Source organism: Microsporum canis, genomic scaffold (assembly GCF_000151145.1).
Source record: "Microsporum canis CBS 113480 supercont1.5 genomic scaffold, whole genome shotgun sequence".
Classification (NCBI taxonomy): Eukaryota; Fungi; Ascomycota; class Eurotiomycetes; order Onygenales; family Arthrodermataceae; genus Microsporum; species Microsporum canis.
The window spans coordinates 1,812,659-1,830,616 of NW_003299165.1; the positions used below are offsets into that span (position 1 = coordinate 1,812,659).

General features: G+C 45.9%; 5 protein-coding genes across 5 annotated transcripts; 3 read left to right on the plus strand and 2 right to left on the minus strand.

Annotated features, from left to right (window-relative positions):
• Nucleotides 1-2,628: 2,628 nt before the first annotated feature.
• On the minus strand, nt 2,629-4,884 carry MCYG_05773 (phosphorus acquisition-controlling protein; the record flags this gene model as incomplete). Its single annotated transcript, XM_002845858.1, has 3 exons — nt 2,629-3,230; nt 3,332-4,301; nt 4,396-4,884. 3 exons carry the CDS (start codon nt 4,882-4,884, stop codon nt 2,629-2,631), a joined length of 2,061 nt encoding a protein of 686 aa, XP_002845904.1.
• A 319-nt stretch (nt 4,885-5,203) lies between these two features.
• Nucleotides 5,204-5,792, plus strand: MCYG_05774 (uncharacterized protein; the record flags this gene model as incomplete). The annotated part of the gene is made up of 3 exons (XM_002845859.1): nt 5,204-5,363; nt 5,391-5,678; nt 5,716-5,792. The coding sequence occupies 3 exons, from the start codon at nt 5,204-5,206 to the stop codon at nt 5,790-5,792; spliced, it is 525 nt and encodes a 174-aa protein (XP_002845905.1).
• A 1,053-nt stretch (nt 5,793-6,845) lies between these two features.
• MCYG_05775 (uncharacterized protein) lies at nt 6,846-7,928 on the minus strand (the record flags this gene model as incomplete). The annotated part of the gene is made up of 5 exons (XM_002845860.1): nt 6,846-6,911; nt 7,078-7,191; nt 7,328-7,399; nt 7,609-7,658; nt 7,826-7,928. 5 exons carry the CDS (start codon nt 7,926-7,928, stop codon nt 6,846-6,848), a joined length of 405 nt encoding a protein of 134 aa, XP_002845906.1.
• Nucleotides 7,929-12,411: 4,483 nt separating this feature from the next.
• Nucleotides 12,412-14,739, plus strand: MCYG_05776 (conserved hypothetical protein; the record flags this gene model as incomplete). Its single annotated transcript, XM_002845861.1, has 3 exons — nt 12,412-13,087; nt 13,119-13,573; nt 13,642-14,739. 3 exons carry the CDS (start codon nt 12,412-12,414, stop codon nt 14,737-14,739), a joined length of 2,229 nt encoding a protein of 742 aa, XP_002845907.1.
• Nucleotides 14,740-15,334: 595 nt separating this feature from the next.
• Nucleotides 15,335-17,544, plus strand: MCYG_05777 (ATP-dependent molecular chaperone HSC82; the record flags this gene model as incomplete). Its single annotated transcript, XM_002845862.1, has 2 exons — nt 15,335-15,618; nt 15,687-17,544. The coding sequence occupies 2 exons, from the start codon at nt 15,361-15,363 to the stop codon at nt 17,538-17,540; spliced, it is 2,112 nt and encodes a 703-aa protein (XP_002845908.1).
• Nucleotides 17,545-17,958: the final 414 nt, after the last annotated feature.

Below are 17,958 nucleotides of genomic sequence, written 5' to 3' on the forward strand. Positions count from 1 at the left end.
AGGCTATTCTACCTACCGGCTCCTATAGAACCGTCTTAAATAATCATATTCAGCTTCTATGCAGCGATAACAATGGGTCATCATTTTCACAGGCATCCATGTTACCTTGTTCTGCCCGCTTGACGGAAAAATTTAGATACATGTCAACTTTGACCGCAATATACGTTGTCTCAAATATGGAGTGATCGCCTCGCAATTCTATACGATTCAAAACATCCCGATACTTTGATCCATGCTGAAAATATGTCTCCGGGATAGCAAAATGTTATACGCTTGGTTCATCGGCAGGTCGGTATTTTCACTACATATCCATCACATGTCCGGCGTTTCACAAAGCAACTTGACCTGGCGGCGCTTTCAAAATGTTGATCTGAGCTCTCGTTCACCCTTGGCCATATCCAACCTTGTACCGATTGACTGTTTCAGTATTCTTGAACATATCAAGAGCCCCAACCCATCCATCCTGTGCTCGAGGAAAACAAGCTACAATCTGCACAAATTGACATGACAAATTGGGCCATGCACTTTTTATGATGCTTTATTTTTTGGCAACTACAAGGATCTTTCATAGTTAGGTATATGATTCCATATACCATCATCTTCGCTGCCCAAGCAGAGGAAGTCATTATTACTGATTATTGATTATGTTTCCTTTGATAAAATCTCTCCGAATCTCAGCCCTCCGCTGGATAGGACTGAACATATCAGGGCTTTACAGGTTGCACCATATGCCTTCGATATAAGCATACCGGAGAGCTTCATTAACACATGATTTTTGTTGCTTGGTTTAGGGATCTAGAGTATTAGCATCTCTCAAGACCCTACTAATAAGATCCGAACCTATCGATATCGATATCTCTCGATCATGGGCTCAAAATGTGAAGCTATATCAAGCACAGGCAGCCCGGCAGAAGCTATATTATGGATCCAGACACGAATATTTTGCATACAGGGATATTCGCTTAGCCAGGACCTTGGGACAAACCCAGTTAAAGATTGTTTCTCAGCCTAAGTCAACTCAATTAGTACGGTCTGTCTGAGTGTCATTTCGTGGGATACGGCCTTTAGCTCTTTCTGCTTCCGTCTTTCAAGCCTGAGCCTTCACAGAGATCCCAACAATGATTGGACTATTCTATCAAGTTCGGTTGCATATCACTTTCTCTTGGCCAACCTCAACAAGGTACTCTACTGTTACAATAGCGGACAACGGCTATCTCATTGGAGCGACACATCATATCTTGGTTATCCTGCCACTGAGCCTTTCGAGAGGTAATACTATCCTAGAGACTCCAAACTCCTCTCAAGCTTTCTATACCCATGCACCTGTGGCAGCTAAGTATCGTATTCCACTTAAGAGAAACTGGAAATAAACATGATTCCCATGAACAATATATTGATAAGACTCTGATATGTGCGCCCATAAGAGCAACAGATGTTACTTATGATACATCCAAAAGAAACAGCAGAGGAAGTGAAAAACTGAGATCGAGATGCATGAGCTTATACAGGGATAATCCCTATCCTCTAATGGTGAAATCGTGCTCAGCGGAAGTTGATAGCAAAAGTTAGATAAGCCGAAAGTGCATCGTGACTGCTTGTATAAAGGGACAAGTGGCCTATGGGGAGGCGACAGAATGGGTGGCCATTCTGTTGGGTGAGTTGAATATTCGTCTATCTGTTTCTGACTCTGCTTATTATCATCCGGGTTCGATGTGCGAAGATAACGTACTCTCTGGATAGATCCGGCTCACATCTAAGGTTCATCCCCCCCGTAGAGACGGTCGAGAATATCGGGCTATATCGAAGCTATTGGTTTGCCACCGCCATCGACGTGGGTAACTATATATGTGTTTTGGCATGCTAGACAAAGTGGTAGTAGATACGCACACATGAAATGGGCATAGAATATTTCAATCAATAACGAAATAGCTATAGTCTTGTAGATACATCTACACAGATTTAGGCACGAATAAATCGATAATGTGCATGAAAATCAACACATCAAATTAAAACTAGGTCAACGCATAAATATGTAATTTTTATCAGACAGCCGCTCAACCCCACCATAGATAATAATCAAGAAAAAGGCGTAAAAAGAAGAAAACCTGACAGAAAAAAAAAGGAAAGCCGTAAAATTCAAAAGATATGTATAAAAAATTCCTGCAAAAAAAAACCAAAGTATGCACCATTCCACCACCAGATTAAAGGGGAAAAAAGATGAACGAAAAAGTTCATTGCCACCTGCCACTTGCCAGAGAGGTCCTAAGTCCTGGGATCTTGCATGAAAAGACCATGACCCTAGCCTGAAGCGTGGAACTGAGACATATATATTTACAGAAGAAGCCGGAAATGAAAAAAAGTGACGTCGCGGAGGGTAAAGAACGAAAAAAAAAAAAGAAGCAAAACATTGGGCATAGCATAGATGGAAAAAATGAATAGAAGAAATATATCCATATCCCTTGGGCTATAAATAAAATTCTTATCATTTTAAAGAAGAGGTCGCAGGTCACATTAATGGGGATACTAGACGGAAAATTAAAAAGTCAAGAAGTCGAACTACCTCGGAAGCGGATGCTGATATGAAGATAAAAAAAAAAAAGGTCCTATCCCTGGATTTTGGCATTCGATTTATTTCGATTCTGGGGTGGTATCAGTTACAGCGGTTATAGGAGCTGCGCCTGGGGTGGGGTTTTCGTTTATGATGGTATCTTGGTTCTCGCCTTGGGCCTTAGGTGTCTTCACAGGGTTCGGCTCGGAGCTAGAGGCAGAGACGGGAATAGGTGCAGGGGCCAGGTCAGGAGAGATATTGCAGAATTTCGATTCTGCTAATTGCAGTTTAGCCTTTGTTTCTGCCAGCTCTTGCTGCAAGGCTTTGATATAAACAATGGCCATTTCGACGGTGCTTGCTTTGCTGATGGGCTGGTTCGTCGGAGGTTTATCGGGGATCTTAGAATTCCCAGTCGAGCCACCATCAGCAAAGTCCTTATTTTGTTCCTTTTCTTTGGCTCTATGTGTCAATGAAATCGGCAGCAGGCTTTCGATCTCCTTAAGGGCGGAATTTATGCGATTTCGGCGCCCTTGTTCGGCAAGTTTGTGATTTGTTCGTTTCGAGCTTAAATTTTCGGCAAGAGCTTCTGGGTACGTTACTCCCGGTAGGAGAGTACCTTCAAGGATATGCTGGTAGTTTGATTTTGAGGCAAGATGTAGAGCGGAGATTTCACTAGATACACCTGTTGGAAAGTATAAGTATTAAATCTAAATAGACATGTAAAATAATAAGAAGGGAAAGGGAAAGGAATAGTACCATCGGCACGAATGAGAGGCTGTATGCTAGGACTTATTTTTGGTCTCAATGCCGGGCTCTGAGCAGCGCTCATTCCCTGGCGTTTCTTTGTCACTCTAGAACTTTGTTTGGAGTCGGATCGTTTTAGGCCAACCGGGCCGCTGGGAGAACCTTTTGCTTTTATTATCGGGCTTGGGGTAACGGAGGTTGCTCCTTTTAGTTCCGATATCGATTCGATGCGCGGTTTAAGTATCTGTGAGGGTTTGGCGTGTAGTGTTGGTGTGCTCTCGCCACTTGGCATTGTGTGAAACGAGGCTGATTCTGGGAGCGATATATCCTCCATCTGTTCCTCAGGAGCCGACCCAACGATGACAGTACCGTTTCTGGAGAACTCTCCATCCATCCCAGGAGAGATTTGCTGTTTCTGTAGCTTCATTAGAGTGGCTGGAGTGGCTACTTCGTTCATCGATGTGGTTTGATCCTGTGCGCCCATATACGGTGACTTTCCAGATCTGGGTAATGCGGGCGGTGGCATCAATGGCTCCGTAAGTGGCTCAGGCGAAACGGAATCTAGGCCAGATCCTTCATTGCTGCTGGAGTTGCGTGAATTTGAGGTCCTGTTGGCAGCGGCCTGGGCGGAGAGCTTTTTCGCTCGCGCACGAGCTTCAGCTTCGGTCTGTGGTCGTGACCGTCCATTGAGGGGCCTAACAGAGGGAGACTGTCGTGATAGTCTGGAGGCCTGAGATTTGCGTCGTTGTTTCTGGATAAGTTTTGGCGAATTTGTTAATGCGCTGGAAGTTGCAGGATGATGCCCTATTTCAGTTGGCGATGATAGCATAGCGCTGTAGTCCATGTGCGAGCCATTGGGGAAGTTGAAGCCAGCGCCGTTGGATTGTCGTGCCTCCAGAGCTGGAGACGTAAGCGGGCTAAGATACTCTCCCGGAGTCGTGTATTCAGGGAATCTTAGTTGATGTTCCAATGGGGTCATGGCTGGCGAGATGAGCGGAGTAAATGAGCTCTAATCATCAGGTTAGCGGCTTAATCAAAGTATTGCGATATTTTGTTGACCCAAAAGAGTGGAAAAAAGGAAGAAGAGAAAAATAAACACGTACCTGGTCCTCCATTCCTCTTGTAAATGGTTCGTAGCCTCGCTGGTGTCCGGTTTCGAGTCGAAGGCTGTAGTTTTGTGATCCGTTGTGCATATCAGCGCTATCCGGAGTGGGCGGAACAAAGGACTGGCGTTGTCCGTAGCCTGTGCCGTAAGCGTTCTGTGATTGCTGCTGTTTCATGTAGTAGTGTGGTTGAGACTGCATCGGATTAGGACCCTGCATGTCCATTGGAGTGACCGGCTCGCTGCCTGGCATTGTGACGGAGGCAGGATAATGCTGTTGTTGCTGTTCCTGTAGCGGCTGGCTGGTGCTGGTATGTTCCATCGAGGTCAATCCGCTGATATCCTGCATTCCGGTCGTGGAGACAAGCGGCGGCGCAGTGGTGCATATATTCTGGTTCTGGCGATCACCGGAACTGCCGCTATCGAATTCGGCCAGGTCAAAATTGAAATCGAGCAGGCTGGTGTAGTCATCTGTCGTGGTAGGGATCATGGCTGCTGCGGTCTCATCAGAAACATGGTCCGGCCATGATGGCAGAGACGGGTCTTGATTCATCCTCGAACACTTTCGTCTCTTTAACTAATCAGTCAGTCGACCTTCATGCGATGCAACTGAGAATAGTAATAATGTATATATATATATATCGAGGCAAGGCGCGCGCCTCGTAGGGGTCGAATGCTTTCGGACACAGGTAGATGGAGGGGCTTCGTTCTTCCGCTGCGGTTCGTCTGCGGGGGGAGGATAGTTAAGTAACAGCAGCTTTCCGGCGACCGTTCCTGTGCGGAAAAGGCGTTTGTTCGATGTGTTTCCAATGACCACAGCGGTGAGCACACGACAGAGAAGAGGAATGCGAGAGAACGAACAGGCGAGAGAAAGGCGAGATATTGGATTATGCAGAAGTCGCAGGCCCATCGATGGACGAAAAGAAGAAAAAAAAAAAGGCCCTTGGACGAAGAAACGGGCGACAATAGGCGAGGGGGAACTGCAAATTAGCTAAGCTTACACCTGCAAGTATCTTTATGTATCCTCACGCGCTTTTTATATGCAAAGATACTTAAAGATACAAACCCCGGCTAGGGCGCTAGACTGCGATGGGCAAGTCACATGGCAGAGCCCAGTCAATTTCCCGATTGGGCCTAGCCGAAGAAGGAAAAAGCAACGACATCTCAAGGATTTCGCAGCAGAAGATGCGAAGATGCAGGACGAACAGCAGATGAACTGCTCAGTCTGCCTTGTCGAGGCTCTCGAGGCTCGTCTACAGAGTGAGGTAGGTCAACACCGTCGTCGTCGATATTCTGCAGAGAAAGCTGACGTCGGACCAAGGACTCCCACACACAGTCGTTGCAACAGAGCCCGACAAGGTTTACTTTCCACCCGTCTCAGGCACGAATAACACTTAACCAGTTTTTTTTTTTTTTGGTCTTCCGCCAGACAAAAATAATATAGACTTATTTTACCAGGACTGCACCCCACAATATATGCATGAAACGTGGGAAGAGCTAGACAGAAAACGCTGTTTTTCTTATTTTATTTTTCCTTACATGGGTACACAAGGACAAGTTCGTCTGGACTTTTATGACACTTGGAATCCTTGGTCCAACTCGCAAGGCTTCTTGGTGGCGCTTACCTCGGACTTGGCTCTCTTTGCCCTCATGAGGCCGCCCCTCGCGGCGGAAATGCAGGGTGCAGCTTCCGGAACCCACCATTCCTTGCATCGAGAGCCCTTCCCAGTGGCCCTGCAGGTCACTAGTTCCTCCTGCTCCGAGAAGTTTGCCCCACAACAATCATGCTTAAAAGACTAAACCTGCGTGTCTCAAATGTCGAAAGGGTGCCTTGGGAAGGACCATCTGCTTTTATCCTAGCAGCAGGGACCTTTCCTTGCTTTTTTGCCTCCCGAAGCTATGGCCACCTGGTTTGCGCAAGCCCAAGCGATAACAAACCGCGATAACCCAAATATATATGTATACAATGGAGACACTCTTGTCAGGCCGGTTCGCTACCTCCAGATTATCATACAGAAACGTCAAGGCCATTCGCCACAAAGTATGATTTTGACAGCTTGTTCATGCTTTATGATATGTCGACTATCACTCGAAACCGCCTCTGTTGCTCTGTCATATATAAACATCCCAACCATTATGGGAGGGGCGGTATTCTACTAGAGTACATATCTCCCCTGCCGTAGACCCGCGAACCGAAACTTTGGATACCAACGCCTCTAGTACGGCGCCACAATGCAGGATTAGAAGGTCAAGGAGATCATCAGATAGAGACATTGTGATTAGGCACAGGTGTGCTGAAAAGCAAAGTTGGTTCAATCTTGATGTTGCTCTTCCTAACTCCGCGGATCACGTTGATCGATTTGCTGCTCAACCACAAGGTATCGTCGCATATTTTTCCTTTTCCTTTTTTCCCCCCCCCCAACATCAATTACCTGCTGGTAGGTTCTTATTTCACATTGCAAATTTCAAGCTGCGTCCGCGTTGCATGAAGATATCGTATATAAATATACGATGTAACTATATGCATTTTTTACCTTAGCCCAAATCAAAATGACAAAATGACGTCAAGGTGGTGAATCTACTATGCAGCCTTGGGTCGTTAGACATCTGGAATAACTGTCGCGATAGCCGCAAACCTGCTGCACTTAGGGTGTTTATATTCAATAGGTAATCTCGTTCATACCTGAGCAATGTCGTGTACGCCACTACGTCGGGATCTACAATGTGCCCCCCCGGGACCAATACGCCATAGAAAGAGCATCAAGGCAATTCCGGCAGCCTCAACCCGGATGGTGGCCTAAATGTGCCTTATCTATTCGAATATAGCGACCAGTTTTTCTGATTCTACCAAATCAAGGCCTGATATATGCAATTGGACGCCCTTCCTGACTCGTTTTTTTTCAAAAGTTATACTCGTGGTGGGGATGGCTTACGCTGCGATCACCTGGTGCACCGAGACTATGGCTTTGGGAACTTGATAGGAAGCCAAATGCATAGACTCGCGGCTAATATTTCAGCCCATTTTTATATCATGCCAGGGAAATTTACGGATACAATCGGGAGGGAGTGGCTTTTCATTCGGAAAATTTAAGAATGACCACCTTGATAAACAAACTATAGTAATGGCCACCCTGTGTACCATAGTTGATAGTGTGATTCTCATCCACTACCTTACTCATCAACGGTCTTGAATGGCTATTCATATCATTCATACCTCGTACAGTCCACTTTCAGACAGGGCAATCGGAGGAGAGTGGGCAGCCACTGGAGACCGTTATAACATACAAAAAAGAAAAAAGATAAAACATAACGTTGATATTGAAATCCCGACACAATGGTGCGCAACGAAATAGGTCATCTTCAGATATCTCCGCGGGGTTAGACGCGATAATCTCTAATCAACGCTCTGCATCGTGACAAGTTCCCCTGACAGCCGCTCTGGTTGGTCAATTCTGCAATCTCAGCCTCCTCCACGCGCCGGGTACATATGTGATCGTTGCGGCTCGAAGAGACCTGGGGTTCCTGGTTTGGCATATATGATCGTCAGGGCTGGTAAACTAGCTAACACTATACTGTCATTCACAGAGTACTATTGGACCTTGCTGGTGCCTCCTCAATATGATACATATACACTAGAGAATAAACACTGATCTCCAGGAAGAAATATCACATTTCAGGGCTTATAGTTGGGAGAAGAAATTAAGCATCCATCTTTAGAGTACTTGGTACCAGCCAGCGAAACAACGGCCTAATTTTCATCAACCAGCCAATGTGGCTTGCCGTATATCTCACTATTTAATTGGGGAAAACAATACAGATCCCCCTGTAACTAACTACGAGATAAAGAGACATTTCTTATTCTACCCCTGGAGACATCGCTTGCAACATTTCCGCGTCTATAGAAATCTTCACAATGCAAGCAAAAATTTACATCCAAGGTCATTTATCAGGAAAAATCAACTGTGTTTATACTCCATGTCATTTTCCTTGGCTATTATTAGATCGCATTCTGCATTCTTAACTTAATATATATTCGTTTTCTTTTCTTTTTTTTTTTTTTTTTTTTTTTTGCTTGTCATTAAGCCCACCAATCATCCACCAGGCGGGAGAGATGGATAAAACCTCCCCATATTAAAAATGATCAAAGGCACTTGGCACGCCAGCTTCCAGAGTTATCAATAAAAAAGAAAAAAAAGAAGTACTATGTAATTGCGCAATTATATACGAGGTGTCAGGGATGCCGCAGTTCCGCATTACCGATAGGACTCGTTTTGAATGCTTATTTCTTCAAATAATTATCAGCGAAGAGTCGTATATTTTTCATCGGCTCCCAGCACGGTACGCGCTGGATTATGTTTGGAGAATGTTTGGACTTGGGAAGACGAAGCAGCGGCGATATCAAGATAGCTAACCCCGTTTGCTACCCCCGAGTTTTGGTATCTTGCATATACCTTGGAGCACAGGAGAGAAGAAACGGAGGACTCCGTCTCTTTTCCTTCTCTCAACCCGGAAAATTCCCACTGATTCCGCGGGAAGACACACCTTCGGAATTTGAAAGTGGATCGGATCTGTTTAGTATTTCCGGTGGCCTTCGGACTGGCACCGCGAGCTACTGTGTAAGCTGGTTTCCATAACACTAGTCGATGTGGACCTAACAGAGTTTTGGTTGCTGGACGGAGTACTCCGTACATACCTGTGTTGATGATGCTAGCAGCTGTTGAAAAAAAAAAAAAAAGAAAATGCCAATTCCTCATATCGCCGGACCAGGGAACTATTCAAGAGACTAACTTCTGTAAAGTAGGAATATCATTCTTTCCAGGCTGGGTTTTCTAATATTCGGACCACCTGGATTTCCGCAATGTCATTCGGGAGATTACGAGCGATGGGAGCGAGAAAACCGGAGATACATGAATATTCTATAATACCTCTTATATATATATCTAGCTCTCCACTACGCCCGAGATATTGCAAGGATATTACTCGAACCGTGGATACATACATACATGCACATGGAAAATCACCTTTAGTATCAACACTATCGGAGGTTTAGCCCTGTCTGGGCTAGATCTAGTTGTATTCCAAAATGCATGGAAGCTATCTACATATTACTTTGGCCACTCGCCAGTTTAATTCAAAATATATATCTCTGCTTGGGCTTTCGTGCATAGGAAGCCAACATGGCCGATCTACCTGGGAAAACCAACATAGAGCGGTCATTGCAAACAGCCAGCGCCTGGTACTACTAAGAGCAGCCTTTAAGGATGGCTTTTTGCTACCCTTCACCATCGCCGTCCTCTCAACATAAGAAATTATACCAGAGGCGCAGACTAAATTCCATTAATGGCCTGAAGCCCTGTGGCTGCCTGATTTTCTTCCCTGTAAGAACTTGTGTATGAGTTCCAGTTTCCGCTACTAGGATATATTCAACATATACATTGGTGCCGAATATCAGAGGTCTAGGCTTCCTATGAGGATACCGACCCGGAAGTTATACACCTCTTAACAAACTACTTGTGAAATGAATAAGCAGTCTAGACAACAACAAGGGTGCGACAACCTATGTCGCTTTTTCAGGGTGGTTAGCTGAAAATTTCTGCCCAACTCGGCCCACCTGCATAAAGAATTATGCTACATGAGTGAGCTCATGTATATCACCTGGCATAAGAAAAGAGAAAGTCAGAGTTGATGATATCCCTTTACTCTGCGAGTTTCATGGCTCACATGCGATACGAACGGCCGAGGGCTACAACCGCTAAAGGCGATCCAGTGCACTCTAATGATTTAAATATACCATGTTATAACGGTGCTACTTGCTTTTATATATACTAAGATCACCCAGATACCGGCTCACGCTTTCAAGAACAATAAACGGAAAGCACCATTTGAATATTGGGAACAGGAACAGCATAAGCTGTTGTTATCTCCCTTCACTTGGCAACTATAGCCGACTCAGTTGATAGTTAAATTTTACTTTAACGCAACTCGAGAAACTGCTGTGGGAGAGAGCCTCTGGCCACGGCAAAGCTCGCCCATCATAAACCTACCGCTTGCGTTTGACAATATGCATACCATCCGCAACTTTTCCCGGACAACGTAACAGTGCGGTTTTACGGAGGTATAACGCTCCAGGCCATAGATCTACGTCGTGGGAGGAACAAACAGTTAAGAGACTATAAACTGGTATCACCGGTACTAAAACTGGGCTACAATTGTGTACCACAGAATGTCTCGAAACTATTGATAAATATACTGGTACGGCATAAGTCGGCGTAGTCCGAGCTACATAACCTGACGGCTAGACTATTTATTCTTAGAGTCAAAATATAGAAGAGGTTGCTTATGCAGAGTTAAGTATCAAGCATTAAATACTTGCAGGCAAGCCACAGTTCTCAGAGCCAAGAGATTTCCTTTGAATAGCGATTAAATAATATATCGGAAGAAAATGCCCTGGTATAAAGTGAAATGAGATGAAGGGTAAACGGCCTGAAAATGTTACATTCTGTCACCCAACCTTGACCTAGAAAAAGGTGATATATGGTTAATATGAGTTGGAGAGCGCAAAGATGTGGGGGAGCTGGTATATATAAACCTGAAGCGGCATTTTTAAACGGTTCCTCTTGAAACGGGCGCCGAAGCTAAAAAACGAACTACTGTTTCGCGGACCAAATTCTTATCTGTGATAAACATCATAAAAAGATGAATCACAGCATCTGTTGCTGTTATAAGATGCATTATAGACTTTTAATAGTTATAGCCAAGGGATGTTATCAGTGCCCTGCTGTGCCCATTCATTTTCTTACTTCTTTGATTCTTTTTTATGGGTATATATTCTCAGTGTTGAACAGACTAGGATAATTGATTAAAGTGTGATTGACCTGCAGTGATTCCGTAAACGGGCGCATATATACCGCAATAATATTAGCCTCTTTGAACTGAACAATCAAACCTGCCTGCTATTTCTACCACATGATTGGCACGGATGTAACTAGTCCTCGCATCCACCTCCGTCAGAGGATCCCGTGGAGATACGTAATGCATCAAAGAGAAAGGGTATAAATATCCACCGTTTCTTGAAGCAAATACTTTGACTACTGCCACAATATTATCTCAACTGACAACTCTGGCCGACTGTGGTTAATACTCGCATCGACACCATGAAGCTCTCTCTCATATTAACCACTATCATCTTTATCTTCTCTTCAGTAGCGTCAGCAACTGTGCTGGGGTGTATCCCAAAGAAACGTGAGTTATGTATTCCACCTATCATTACTCGCAAGAGGGTTGACAACTTTTTTCTCTACTGTGGTAATAGGTCTCTGTTTTGACGACCCCGACTGCTGCTCTAACCGATGCATCGAGCGGTATTGCGCATAGCTGGTCAAAACCGCAAAATATGATGCGGGTATTATCTGAAATCATTTAAGGGAGTAAGTCTTCTAGTATGGAGGACAAAAGCCATTTAACTAATCAGCCTTGCGCCTTGCTTTTACCAGCCCAAACAAAGGCAGCCATATCAGTCTCTTTGTTCTCTTGCCGGCGATAGGAGGTGTGCTTGGTATTTTGTAGTATAGACTCTGTCTAGAACCTATAACTTCCTTCCTCTTAGCTCTTCTTTCCATGTCCCAATGGGTCTCATCTGATCTTTTGATATCAGAATAAAGGTTGATGAGATAAAGTTGTTGTCAAGTCTTTTATAGATTACGTAATAAATTAAACCGCCAAGCTTTGATGTCAGGTAAAAGTGGATCCTGCGAACTGCTAGCCAGAAAAGGACTAGTGGATATGACGGAAACGTCAGCAAACCCCAAGTCACGGGGTTCTCGGTCTGGCCACAAAGTTCATCCATAGTTGTTGCATCACCACAATCAATCAACCGAGTCGGTCACATCGTGCTGTGAAGGACTACGAAGGAAAGACCAGATGCAACGGTGCTGGCGTTTTGTTGTTATATAGTTCTTAGTGAGACGTTTCTTGCCATGCACATATCACTCGGTTATACCAAGTCTTGTCAACAAACATGCGCCCTGCTGCCGCGGATTTAGTGCGGGAACGCCCCCGCAAAACCACCTCACCCAACATAACACAAACTACACCATCCAGCGAACTTAGCAGCGCAGCTCCCACGGCATTCTTCCTTGCTCGAGGAGATGACATGGATGGGTCTGAGTCCAGTGCTCCAGGAACCCCAAATGACAGTACTTATGGAGTACAGAGCTTAGCAGACACGATTGATGATGGGATCAGCGGGCCGTTGCCTCCCTTCCACGATGTACACGCGACTACGGGGACTGATATTGATACCTCATTATTATCAGCCACCACGAGAGATACTGCACAAAACTTACACGGGGAGAAGGCTGAAGACTCCATAAAGTATCCTTTGTCCGATATTGGTATTCCGCTGTCTGGAGCCCCTTCTTTTATCGGCTCGCCGGGTGAACCAGTGTCTTTACCGAGTAGCCCGAAGTCCACTTCGACACGGTCATTTAGGCATGTTGATGATATGTCTGCTGTGGATGAAATTAGCTATCAAAATGGGGGTGAGATAGAAGACAGTCTAGTCGAGTCCTCTGAATTACCGGACAGCTCTTCGCAGTTGGTGATGCCCAGCATCAAAATGCCAAGTCGACGCCCTTTTACAGAAAGGGGGAAGGCTATGGGAAGACTGAAGTTCCTCCTTGCGGGGGCACCAGGTATGTTTACTCCAAATTGGTTTTTTATTAGTACTGTGCCTTAACACCAACCAAATCACGATAGGTTGCGGAAAGACTTCATTACTCAAATCCATTGCCCAAGTGTTCGAAGATATTGTGCATATAGACCCATTACCACATTCACCTTCTGCCATGGTGAAATCTCGAAGAAAAACATCAGGCAAGCCTCGACGTACTAGAGAATGTGAGCCAATCTCCGAAATATATGCTAGTACAAAGCCATACCCGTCTTGGTGGTCGGATATGGATGATTCGCGCGTGCTCAGGCGAAGAAAGAGCACGGGAGATGTTATTTTGGAAAGGAATCTATGCTTCGTCGACACCTTTGCAGGTTCAAAAAGTGCCGATCAACAGACCGAAGTCATAGTTCAATATATGAACAAGCAATTCGCACGGGCAATGTCTGCTGTGCGGTCAGTAACTGCAGATTTCCAGGGACTACTTAGCGGAAATGGAGGACCGCAGGTAGATGTCATATTATATCTGATATCTGAAAGTAGGCTTTATATCCACGGGTTTAATCATTCTCTAAGCGAGGAGCTAACCCGGACATAGAAACTATGACTGCCGATATCCGCAGCATTCAAAAGCTGTCCAACTTTTCGACAGTCGTTCCATTAATCGCCAAATCTGACAATCTTACCTCTGATGAAATCCAAACAATAAAGAGATCCTTCGCAGAGCGAGTGCGTGACGCGGACCTCAAACTATCTTGCTTTGGTCCGTTTGGTGAAGCTTTGATTAATACTAACGTGTCAAGCCCGAGCATTCCTTTTGAGGTTTCTTCTGCAAATACTAATGACGATGAAACTATGGATGCAAGCATCCTCATGAGTCCCGAATATGTACAGCCACTGGCATCTTCAGACCTACGATTCGTTTTGGAGAAACTCTTCGACAGAGATAATATTAGCTGGTTCCGGTACTCTGCGGCTAAGAAGCTGACAGAAGCCCAGCGGCTTCGGACCCGTACACCCTCAAGCTTTCTACCCAGGCCATCGAACGGTGTTTCTTCCCTCGCTGACTCGCACCTCACGCCTTCCTTACCGTCTACGCCTGCATTAGTATCAGCATCCGCATCACACGTACTTGCCCCACGTGGTGATATGGTAGGGTTGTCTGAATATACGCTTGCACGGGTGTCGGAACACGCCAGACGTGAAGAACAGTTTGCTCAGATGCGACTTGCAAAATGGGCTTCTGACCTCCAACAAAGCTTGCAAAACGAAAGATACCGCTATGAACAGCTAGGGCGGGATGAAAGAGCCGTATGGCTGACAGAGAAACTTGGAGAGTGTGTGATTGACGGAACCTTGGTGCCTTTATCTCAGACACCAGGCTTCCCTGGTTTTGAGAACAACAAGGATAGACCTGGAGATAAAAGGAATCTTTGTGTGCGGACGCAGGACGGCCGACGGTTTGAGTATCGAGTTGCCGCCGGGAAGGTGAACGCGGCCGACCCTCTGGGGATACTAAAACTTGGAGATGATATCTCACGACGAGGATGGGTGCTGGTTCAAGTGCTGGGTGGTGTTGGCATTGTTGGCGGGCTGGCGTTATGGATGGCGCAAACTTGGGGGCCTTCCGGCCTGAGTTACTATTCTGTGGGCTGGTTCGGCGGGCATAACTAGACTACGCAGGGTATATTACAACGGCGTTCTCTACAGGGAGTCAATTTTCTTATGTTCTTACGCACTTATCTGTTTCCATTTCAACTCATCATAATACGCATCTCCTATCAAATATCTTGATACCCTCTTCTCGGTCGTTATGAACTAGAATACTCTACTAGTTACTATCGTGTCTATCGCCGTTTCCATCACTCTTCTTTCACTGTTCTCTCACATTCTATATCGGTGAAGTGCAAAATTACCCAATCAGGACTAGCGCCGCCGTACCTCGTAGAAATTTATGGAAGGTTCGCTCAGCAAGCTTTTGCCCCCCCAAAACGGAAAAGGGCAGAGCTTTATCTTCTTCGTCCTCCCGCCGTTTCTTCAACTTCTTCTTCAACTTCTTCAACTTTTTCAACTTCTTCACACTCACCACATTTCCCCCCTACGCAGTCTCTTTTTTGACTGAAATAATACTGCTGCTCTAGCTTCAATTCCTCCAGCTATCCCCCTCTCTCTTTATGTAGGTTTTCTGCTCTTCAGCCTTCAAGAGCTGTTTTTTTCTTACTCCCACTTCACGAATCCAAGCTGACAGCTGTTATACTAGACCCCCAATTCATTTCACAACAACACACCGCAGCCATGTCTGAGACCTTCGAGTTCCAGGCTGAGATCTCTCAGCTGCTCTCTCTCATTATCAACACTGTCTACTCCAACAAGGAGATTTTCCTCAGAGAGATCATCTCCAACGCCTCCGATGCTCTCGACAAGATTCGCTATGAATCTCTCTCTGATCCCACCAAACTTGACTCCAACAAGGATCTCCGTATTGATATCATCCCAGACAAGGAGAACAAGACCTTGACCATCCGTGATACCGGTATCGGTTTCACCAAGGCTGTACGTTTGATCCCGTTCCTCCCACACATCATGATATTTCTTTGTTACTGACTGAATTTTCAAATTAGGATTTGGTTAACAATCTCGGTACTATTGCTCGCTCTGGTACCAAGCAGTTTATGGAGGCCCTCACCGCTGGTGCCGATATCTCTATGATTGGACAGTTCGGTGTCGGTTTCTACTCTGCTTACCTTGTTGCTGACAAGGTCACCGTTGTCTCTAAGCACAATGATGACGAGCAGTATATCTGGGAGTCCTCTGCCGGTGGCACCTTCACTCTCACCCAAGACACTGAGGGTGAGCCCCTTGGCCGTGGTTCCAAGATCATTCTCCACCTCAAGGATGAGCAGACCGAGTATCTCACCGAGAGCAAGATCAAGGAGGTTGTCAAGAAACACTCCGAGTTCATCTCATACCCTATCTACCTCCACGTCCTGAAGGAGACTGAAAAGGAGGTCCCAGATGAGGATGCTGAGGAGGTCACCGAGGTTGAGGAAGGTGACGAGAAGAAGCCAAAGGTCGAGGAAGTCGACGACGAGGAGGAAGACAAGGAAAAGAAGAAGAAGACCAAGACCGTCAAGGAGTCTTCCATCGAGGAGGAAGAGCTTAACAAGACTAAGCCCATCTGGACTCGTAACCCTGCTGACATCACCCAGGAAGAGTATGCCTCTTTCTACAAGACCTTGTCCAATGACTGGGAGGACCACCTCGCTGTCAAGCACTTCTCAGTTGAGGGTCAGCTCGAGTTCCGTGCTGTCCTCTTCGTCCCCAAGCGCCCGCCATTCGACCTCTTCGAGAGTAAGAAGACCAAGAACAACATCAAGCTCTACGTTCGTCGTGTCTTCATCACTGATGATGCCACTGACCTCATTCCTGAATGGCTCAGCTTCGTCAAGGGTGTTGTCGACTCTGAGGACTTGCCACTCAACTTGTCTCGTGAGACTCTTCAGCAGAACAAGATTATGAAGGTCATCAAGAAGAACATCGTCAAGAAGACCCTCGAACTCTTCAACGAGATCGCTGAGGACCGTGAGCAATTCGACAAGTTCTACTCTGCCTTCAGCAAGAACATCAAGCTCGGTATCCACGAAGACTCTCAGAACCGTGCCGCTCTCGCTAAGCTCCTTCGCTTCAACTCCACCAAGTCTGGAGACGAGAATACCTCCCTCACCGACTATGTCACTCGCATGCAGCCACACCAGAAGCAGATGTACTACATCACCGGTGAATCCATCAAGGCTGTCCAGAAATCTCCATTCCTTGACTCCCTCAAGGAGAAGGACTTCGAGGTTCTCTACCTCGTTGACCCAATTGACGAGTACGCCATGACCCAGCTCAAGGAGTTCGATGGCAAGAAGCTTGTCGACATCACCAAAGACTTCGAGCTCGAGGAGACCGACGAGGAGAAGTCCGCTCGTGAGGCTGAGGAGAAGGAATTCGAGGGTCTTGCCAAGTCCCTCAAGAATGTCCTCGGTGACGCTGTCGAGAAGGTTGTCGTTTCTCACAAGTTGGTCGGCGCTCCTTGCGCCATCCGTACCGGCCAATTCGGCTGGTCTGCCAACATGGAGCGTATCATGAAAGCCCAGGCTCTCCGTGACACCTCCATGAGCTCCTACATGGCCTCCAAGAAGACCTTCGAGATCTCCCCCAAGTCCCCCATCATCAAGGAGCTCAAGAAGAAGGTTGAGGCTGACGGTGAGAACGACCGCAACGTCAAGTCCATCACTCAGCTCCTCTATGAGACCTCCCTCCTCGTCTCTGGATTCACCATCGAAGAGCCAGCTGCTTTTGCCGAGCGTATCCACAAGCTCGTCTCTCTCGGCCTTGACGTTGAAGAGGAAAAGACCCCAGAGGAGAAGGCTGATGAAGAAGCCGCGACCACTGAGCCTGCCACTGCCAGTGCCATGGAGGAAGTCGACTAAACTCGTCATCCGAAGTCAAATAAAAAATAATAAAAGCTATACAGCAACCATCGAAATAACCAAAAAAAAATGAAAAAATCATGGTAAAGAAGAAATGTTGTCATGAATTTCCTATGTTCCTCCATCTTCCTTTTCTTCCGTTTTCACATCCATGTACCTCGATACCAACAACCAGCAGTTACAAGGGAAAACACCAAAGAAAGGCATGGGTTTACAAAAAGCATTCGAGCGATTTGCCATTTGTCTCTGGGCTGTTTTTCTCCTAATCCATCTCGTCTAGTTTTGATCATCTACTTGATCTTGTGTCTTTTCTGTTGTTTTCTCGTTTTTATAACCTTCTACTTTACCAGGTGGCTCGTTATGGGAGAACTTAGAGGAACTTGTATCAAGAGAACACAATAAATTAATACAAAGGCGA